General features: G+C 39.4%; 1 protein-coding gene across 3 annotated transcripts; it reads right to left on the bottom strand.

The window, feature by feature from the left end:
• Positions 1–1,900: 1,900 nt before the first annotated feature.
• On the bottom strand, positions 1,901–5,696 carry LOC135469181 (uncharacterized). Of its 3 annotated transcripts, none has more exons than XM_064747723.1 (4): positions 5,494–5,696; positions 3,944–4,041; positions 2,500–2,662; positions 1,901–2,267 (listed from the first exon to the last, which is right to left on the bottom strand). In XM_064747723.1, the coding sequence occupies exons 2-4, from the start codon at positions 4,027–4,029 to the stop codon at positions 1,974–1,976; spliced, it is 543 nt and encodes a 180-aa protein (XP_064603793.1). In that variant the 5' UTR covers positions 4,030–4,041; positions 5,494–5,696; the 3' UTR covers positions 1,901–1,973. The 3 variants fall into 3 exon arrangements, with proteins under 3 accessions (XP_064603793.1, XP_064603792.1, XP_064603794.1); XM_064747722.1 differs by lacking the exon at positions 5,494–5,696 and adding an exon at positions 4,712–5,065; XM_064747724.1 differs by lacking the exon at positions 5,494–5,696 and adding an exon at positions 4,810–5,062.
• Between the last annotated feature and the right edge of the window lie 3,501 nt (positions 5,697–9,197).

The following is a 9,197-nucleotide window of genomic DNA, read 5'->3' as shown; positions in this document are numbered from 1 at the left end:
AACCTAGCTTTGAGATCAGTTGACCATGCCTCCGCATGAATTGTAATTATGTAAGCTAATCTTAAAAGAATGACGCAGTTCTCAGATCTAAAGGAAACCATACAGAGCCCAGGGGAATTTTATCTTTGAAGTGAACTCACTGTTGTAATGAGCATGTTCAAGTCAGGTGGAGTATTACGGTCTGCTTTGCCTCTCCTTCCCCTCAGGGTGTTGTGAAATCTTGTTCACCCTTGCACACCCCCCAATGTAGCAGATAAGGAAGTCTAATGTTGGAGACAAGTTGTATTCCACCGATACAGTGTGCATATCACATATAGAATAGTTTGCATGTAACTTGCTCCACCAAGAAAACTGACTGCCATCGCATAAATGAAGAAATCTTGAGCTTAAGCTGCAATGAAATAATTGGATATACAGATTAGTTAAAAGTTTACTGGTTCATAATACCTTAGTAGCCATAATTTTCACATGGTACTTGTCATGTTTGCCTAAAAATTCAGCTAAACAGTTACAGATTTAGGAAGCATCAAAATATTCTTTTTGTGGCCAAAAGTGACATTTTCCAGTTGGTAAAACTCTCAGAATCAGTCAGAATGAGTAACTTAATGGAAGTTTAGCTTGAATACAGTAGTCCTAAATCCTTATGTTGTGACTCGTTTTTGCAGAGACTGGTACATGCGGAACATATCACTGTTGTGGCCTGCTTTGAAAGTGTCATTGGAAAAGCTGTGGAAAAGGAAATCGAAGTCCAGTGGATGACAAAAGTGCAGATACACGTCGTTGATAACGTATAGCAAAGACCTGTTTTGTTTTATGTGAATGATTTATGAATGCACATATTTTACATTGTCAACCTTTTGCCTCCAAACATGTCCCTTATTTACGAGCTAGAAATAAATCAATACCACAGTTGTATGCATTGTGTGGATTTATGTAATCTGTAACTGGTTGTTTACCTTCTTCAAATGCAGCAGTAATATTAATTATGCTATCTTTAAATGAAATTTAGCTTTTATTATGTGTTGTGTGGAATATAACAACAAATTCTGAGATGTTACTTGCAGCATTGCTTACATGTTGTTGGGAGCTTCTGAAAGATATATGAATCAGTGTTGAGCTTCTTGTGACGTTTCATAACACACCAGTGTGCCAGGCGGAAATAGCAGTGAATGAGTCTCAGAGTGATTGGGAAAGAGTATTTGCCCATAACAGCCATGTGTCTAATTCATTTGATTGATTGTTTGCTTTCAGTATATAGCGAACATATTAATGTAGTGTTGCCTCGCTGAAACAGCATGTTATAAACACCAAGCATGTTCTGCCTCTCTGAAACATCGTGCCACACACACCAGGGATGTGTTGCCCAACTAAAACATCATGCCACAGACACCGGGCAAGAGACACCCTGCTGGAACATGCTGAAAACAAGCCAACCAGAAGTCTGATTGTCATCTTCTACAAAACACCAAGAGAATCTTCTACAAAACACTAAGAGATAAAGAGTTACAGATTTACATGTTTAAAATGTAAGGTCTTTGCACTACCCATATTAAACTTAAAAAGAGGTAGACACCTCAAGCATTCTGACTGGTGTTGCTTTTCTAAAAATTCAGATCTTTTTCCAGAAATGGAATTCACGTTAAAATACCAACAGGCATGTGATGTAAATTAATGACACTTGACGCAGGACTTCGGTCGTGGAAGCATCAAACAATACATCTTAATACAGCAACTGAGGAATCATTATCAGAGTTACTTTTCACTCCAACGTCAGGACACCTTGTGGACACGACCACTCATCCTAACTCTTGTTTAGTGAGAAGCCTAGTATATCACGACTTATAATTTCTTTTATTTACATGAACAACAGTTTTGTATGATATGTTCATTTGTTTATTGTCTTGGTACATTTATACCATCCGTCAAGAATGACGTAAGTAGTAAAAAGAATTTCGAAATGAGTCTGTTAGAAATCACTGTCTGCCTTGCTGTATGACACGAACTTTTCTAGGGACATCATGGTCCTCAGAAGACGGTTGAGAGTGTCGCTTGCTGGTTCTTGCATTTGCTGGCTGGTTACCCAAGCTCTGGTGTCCTGATGACGCCTGGATTCCAGAGTTGCCTCCCATATCCATCAGTCTAATGTCATGTTTTATGCCGTGTTTTTGACAGTGTTGTCGGCGTTTGAGTTCAGTTGTGAGGAAGGTCAGATCAGTTGAGTCTGGCACAGGCAAAAAACCATTTTCTTGGAAAAGCTTTTTAATTTCCTGATGCCAAAAAAAAAAAAAAAAAATTACCAAAGTTATGTACATAAGGCAAAGAAGGCACCATCATTCACACTATGCAGGTTACGTAAACCTGTTGAAGCTTGTCTATGACCTACGTGTATGAAAATAAAATACATGCAGTAGATGAGTTTACACCTATGTGAAAAGCGAAAATGGACAAATTACATCGTAATAGTGTAAGGAAAGCTGACTGATTTTCAGGTTTAGTTACCTTTACTTCTTTGGCCTTATGGAGATAATACAGATCCATTCTGGACATTCGGGTGGGTTCATTGCCGTTGACATCAAGGGAGTTCCCTTCTTGGTGGGTGGGCGCTGCAGAATCTGATGGATCTAGACGTCGACGCTTTGCAGGGCACACATCTAAACCGTCCCTAGCAGAGAAAAAGGTGGCATTTTAATGTCCATAGGGATAAAGAAGGATAAGAGGCATCTCAGTAAAGAAATAAAAAAGGGCCACGTGATCTTGAATCGAGACAGGTGGGATTGGCTCCAGACTTTTCAAGACTAGTCTGCTGTATACAGACGACAGCTAGCCAGTAACAAACATTCAGAGAGCCAAGTGCAACAAAACAGTACACATTTTCACCACCACTGCTCTAGGGATATGTGCTGTTGTGTATCTGTTAACTGGTCCGTAAAATAACACGCATACACTTGTGTTAAGAAAAGAGCAGATACATGTAGCATGTGTTTGTCCCCTACCAGTTTTGTAGAAACTTAGCACATTTCCATAGGGCCAAATCTTAAGGGTTAGCCTTATAGGATTTTGCTAGTAGGAAGAAAAAGCAAACTGCTGTAAGCTCAAAAAATAATGCAGAACAGAATAAAACTTTCCCTTCAACTTGGATATACAGTATCAATGATTTCAATCAGAGCACAACAATTTTGATTATTGATTAATACAAAGACAACGTGTATATAATCACAGGTCCATTATATTTAAGGATACCGTAATGATAAAGTTTACACAACTAGAACATTTCTCGCATTTCTCTGAAATCCTTGAAAACTGCTGACTGCTTCTTTTGACATGCAAATTCCCCATCATATTTTCTTTGGTGGTTTGTGTTAAATGCATTGAATCGGTCTCATGATTTTTGACCTGGAACTTCAATTATAATTGGCGATTTCAGCTGGATACAAATATGTGCTGTTACGACGCCTACAGTTTTATCCTGGTATAGACAGGCGTCTGTAGCTAAAGTTTCATGACATTTCGATGCTGTCAGGAACAGCTAACGCAAATCTGCGCTTAAACTTTCCAAATCCAAAATGGACATTCTGTCATAAAAAAATAACAAAAACTGCATTAAACCTAAACTTAATCTATGATGTCAAGACAGAAACAGAGTGCCAGGCCATACGGGCATCGAGTTCCAGTTCTTAACAAAAAGATAATTTAAAAAAAAAAGTAAATGTATGCTTAAATTTTCTTTCAAAACGCCCATAATTTTGGTAAAAGTGAACAGGTAACTGTCAAACTGGAACTTACAGCTTATCATGCATGGAACAGTGTCCAGTTTGAATTTAGTTTTGTGAAGAATATTGACATTTAAGCTTATACAGGTCTGGCAGATGGGATCAAAGCCTTGATTCATCTCCTTGTTTCGTTTTCTTAAGTGTTCTATATCAACTCCTTCAACTGAACGTACCCTTCAGTGCCTTGTACTCTAATGGCGACGGACTCTTGGGTGGACATCTTTGTCATGGTGTCTGGTACATCAGAGCAACATTCCATTGCTGTCTCCTCCTTGATAATCAAACAATAAATCACATTATTATATGTATAGGCCTACTTGCATTAGGCGTGCATTCAATGGCAAAACATATAGGGCGCGGACTTTTTGAAAAACTCTTGCGATGGATTGTTTTTCCGTCGATGAAAATGATTTATCCGTTCATAATTACTAATAAGTCCGTTAGATGGGCGAAAATACAATCCATCATCACTCGTACAGATTCAACAGAAAATTTTATCGACAGCTAATTTGTTGCAATCCTCCATAACTTAGTTTCACCAATGCACACTCTTGATCATAACTGTGATCAAGTGTGCGTACACCTGATGCTATTCACAAATCTAAATCCATCCATTTGAAATGATTAGGAGATTCGTTCCAAGTGTAAAGTAATACACATATTCACTTAGACAACCGATTTAAGGTATTTTTTGAACAGTTGATGTCATTTTCTTCGAATAGAGGCCTAGGTAGATTGAACAGACCGAATTTCCAAACATTTGAAGTCATTCTTCAGGGCTGATGCATGCACAAAATGTTTATTCTGAACAGCAAATCAGGTTATCAGCCATTTCAGAATCAGATGGTGAGATCTTTCAATCTGAATACACTCAAATAGGCCCCCACATCTTAATCATGACACACTTTGTGAAGTTTTTAGGCAGTTTGCTATGAACATACTTGCAACAGGGATGTTAGTCGGAACCTGAATCCGTGTAGTCGTCTGTTTCTAGGGCGTGCTGTAAAATTCCTGTCTTGCTCCATCATCTGTAACTTACCTGTTATAATCTACCCGTGACAACACTGCTGTTCTCTGTGCTTGTGTATATTAGATTGCCAAGCAACACCAGATTGTGACGTCCGAATGACGTGACGTCAAAACGTGTATGGACGGCTGACATCCACGTCGATTGTGACGTTGTGGTTACCAATGACATCACAACAACGACAGGGATTAGGACAACTTTCATGAATCTTCGAACGGTCGTTATTTCATCGTAGACAAAGGTTATAGGCCGACTGTACACTATGCTGTAACGCCATATTTGGAAGTTTTACAGAGTAAACTTTCCTTACGAAGCATTATGAAAGTGGTCTCTAGTGTAGTTGCTGTGATGTCTTTGGTATTTGAAGCAACTGTAACATGCGCCTGCATGGTCTAACGTCACATGGTGCCATGTTTATTGCAGGCCCAGGGGCCAATTTCAAAAAAGCTGCATACGCAAAATTTACGGTGTAAATTTTGCGTACGGAAAAATTTACACCAGCGTTCGTTTTCATGAAAATTCTTACGTATTCATTATGCGTAAATTTCCGTGTAAAACTACAGCACTTTCTGTGCCACCGTAAAGCCTAATAAACGTGTGTTTTAGCGTAAATCCAACATGACGAATATTCTCTTGGCCGGCCTCGCTGCAAAACGAACCATTCGAAGAGAACGTGTTTTTCGTGATCGTACTCACTCTCTGGATGTTTTAAATCTGGGGATTTCGTCGCTCGATGTAGACTTGACAGGCGCTCAATTTTGCCAGTGGTGGACTTTTTAACACCGGCTTTGGAGAGAAAGTTTAATGAGTGATCTTCATGGTATAAGTGTTCCAAGCACGTCCAGAATAGTCAGAAGCGTCACTACCGCCATCGTGAATTTAAATACATATCCCCTTTCAGTTTGATTCCCTTCAAATCCGAGGGAGATTGCAGAGGCTCAGCAGGCTTTCTACGAGATTGCAAATTTCCCACACGTAGTCAGAGCTGCATAGATGGCACGCATACTGCTATAAAGTCCCCAACAAAAGATGAACATGTGTTTGTTTCTCGCCTAACCTACCATTCACTCAACGTGCAGGCCACAACTAATGCGAGACATTGGTGGGTATTAGGTCATTCGCCGACATCAACGCCTTCTACAACTAGGTCAAAATTTCAAGGGGAATAACTTTTAAAGACTATCCCAGAGCGAACACCTGCATAAATCACATAGTTATTAGACTACTGAACCTTTTCTTGTATAAAGCAGTATTGAATCATTCGGAGGATATTAAGTTTTTAAATTTAAAAGCTTTAATTATTACAGCAAATGTTGTGTGACGTCATACTGCCCTAATTTGATAAATTTTTGTTCGCAGCATCATTTGGTTAAATATTGAGTAGACTGATTACAGAAAGCTGTCGAATACGTGCATGCTGAATTTCAACATATTTAGTGATTTCCTGTATTCTAATTGGTGGATGGTTTTAGGGCTACAATTTACTCTTTCATACACTGTCCAGTTTTGATCAAATTAGTACAGATTCATTTTGAGGCACCTCATAGCCTTTCAAGTTCTAAAACTAGTTTGGTTCATGCACAAGTTTTGCATAGTTTAATAGCATGCATGGGATAACGGTATTTTCTGAATTTGCTTGTTGAAATTGACTGTGGCCCTGCATGCTTTCTTGTTATTTCCTGCAGATTCACTAGTGTAGTATCTAGGTATCCAGGGTCAGCACATGACAGTTTTATACTGAAGCGAAGCGGCATTTAGAGAAGTACGAGAATGGTGATTTTGATTGTACCATTATCCTTGGGGACAGTGGTTATCCTCTGAAACCGTGGTTAATGGTACCCTTCATACAGACACATAATGATGCACAGGCCAAGTACAACAAGAGCCACAAAGCTAAGTTCAGGTTTAGGTAGGAATAACGTCTGCTTTATCATGATTTTCACAGATTTTATAGAGTTTCTGTCCATAATACATTTCATACATATAGAGATATGGGTCTACACGTTGGTCCATCTTGAACACCACCAATCTTGATGTTGGTTCAGCTACGGCTCCACCGGTTTACACTGTGCACTCCCGTTTTCAGCATGCACGAGTAAACCTGTCATAAGTGAGACAAAGCACTTTAACCAAATAAATAAACCACCATTATAAAACTTCCTGTTATATATGTATTGAAATTGACCGTTCATTAGTTACAAGAGTACTTTTCATTCCCCTAACAGTTCCATTAAATTTTGAAAGGTACTCCATCTGTCTGCCATTCAGATTTATTCACCACAAATCTGGCGGGTTCCTGATGCATTCGCCAGAAGTGAGTGCACAAGTTGTTGAAGCTGTCTTTACCTACACAACCTGTACATCAACAACCAGCTACCTAACCTCGAGATAGAGCCGGACGATGGGGAAGAAGGGGATGGTGATGACGACCATACCACATTTGTTACCCTGCTTGCAGATGGGGCACGAGCCAGAAATGACCGTGTTAGGTTCAGATTTAGCTAGTAACCTATACTTCATGTTGGAATTTTTGCTGTTTAGATGAATATAGTATTTCACCTAAAACTCCGCCCATGACTGAGCTGCAGCCTGACTGGGAAGCCATGTCGAAGTTACTATACATGATGTCCTACAGTCAGGTTACACTGACACCTGGCTGACCATTACTTATTTGTGTACCAAGAAAGTTCCTTAACACCAATAGTCTTAGATATGAACTAAAACTGCACGTAGTTTTAAGGTTTCCAAGCTTCCAAACAATTTTCAGTTTTTGCATCAGTGTACAGCAGTTGCAGGGTACTGCAGAGTTTGAGCCAGTAGTCCAGAACAGCGATGCTGGTATTTTATTTATTTGACTGGTGTTTTACCCCGTGTTCAAGACTTTTTCACTTATATGACGGTGGCTAGCATTATGGTGGGAGGAAAACAGGCAGAGCCAGGGGAATACCCACGACCATCCACAGGTTGCTGGCAGACCTTGCTGGTATATATTTGAAAGCTCGGCTGAATCAATGCATTCTACATGAAGCATGCAACACATGTGTATACCTGCCAAATGTGTGGTGCACTTATTAACATGGATGAAAAGTGTCTAATACACATATAATGCACATATAGCCTATTGCACTCACCAGTTTTAACCTTCTTTATTGTTATACACAATAATTGCGGTAAAAAACACAAGTTTTTGTTGAACCAACACAAGTTAGGTAAACTGCACATAATATGCTTAAATTACCTCATTTTGAGTCAACACAAGTTTGTGTTTCTTTTGTGAGTACGGCGTAAATCACCAACCAATTAAATAAATTGGTTTATTTTATTTTGTAACACAAACATGTGTTCTTCACATTTATTTAACACGTTTGTGTTGGAGTAATACATTTTTTGTTTTGTTTGCAAACAACACAAGTGTTAGATTTCATCAAAAAGTGTGTTTTGTGTGTACATATAAACTTTACAAAGACTGCAAATTGATGGATGAAAAGTCGACCGTCCAGATCTTTAGATTTGCTAATTTTTTTCTTCTTGCTTATATACGGTACAGCAAAGTACGGATGGATTGTACATGGTTGGCATTGCTCGGGAACTAGGGCCTATTTGTGGCTATGAAATGCATACAACCATTTACACCATTTATCTACGGCCCTACCTAGCAGCGGGCATCCTCTGTATGCGTGGTGCATATGGCGACAATTATGCCGGTTGATTTTCGTCAAGGAATTCTTCGAAATACATACAAGCATGCTATCAATGTTGCTTTTCGTAACTCGTGTTATGCTGGCTTCCTCTCTGCATCATACGTGGGAAGGTCTGCAACAACATGCGGATGGTCGTGGGTTTTCCTCATACCGTTTAGTTATGGCCCAATATACCAGCGGGTATCCTATGTAAGTGTTCTTTGTTGGTCCCAATAAGCAGTGGTTATAAGCAATGTGGTTTAATTAAGAGCTTTGATGCTTGGAGAAGTTGTACCATTCTGAAGACAAGAAATGCTGTACAACATATTACATACAATGACATGATCACCATATCTGGAGCTAGTTCAATGCACGACTGGCCAGGTTAGAAACACCAATCGGGAACTCACTTTTGGCTTTGAAGGTAATCAGCATTTCTGTTTATGCGATCATTGCCTGAAGGGGGGTTATTAAGATGTTCACTCAGATCTAAGTACTGCGTGTATTTGGTGTTCTGGAGTTGTTTTTGAACAGAATAATGGCTTCGAGCTGGTCATGGTTAGGATTTATTTATTTGATTGGTGTTTTACGCCGTACTCCAGAACATTTCACTTATATACGACGGCGGCCAGCATTCTGGTGGAAGGAAACCGGGCAAATCCCGGTGGAAACCCACGGTCGGTTAAGAGGCGCATAGGTTATATGGCTTTGGATATACTG

This window comes from Liolophura sinensis, chromosome 6 (assembly GCF_032854445.1).
Source record: "Liolophura sinensis isolate JHLJ2023 chromosome 6, CUHK_Ljap_v2, whole genome shotgun sequence".
Lineage (NCBI taxonomy): Eukaryota > Metazoa > Mollusca > Polyplacophora > Chitonida > Chitonidae > Liolophura > Liolophura sinensis.
The sequence above is the reverse complement of the archived record's forward strand: the minus strand, read 5'-3'. Positions and strand labels throughout refer to the sequence as shown.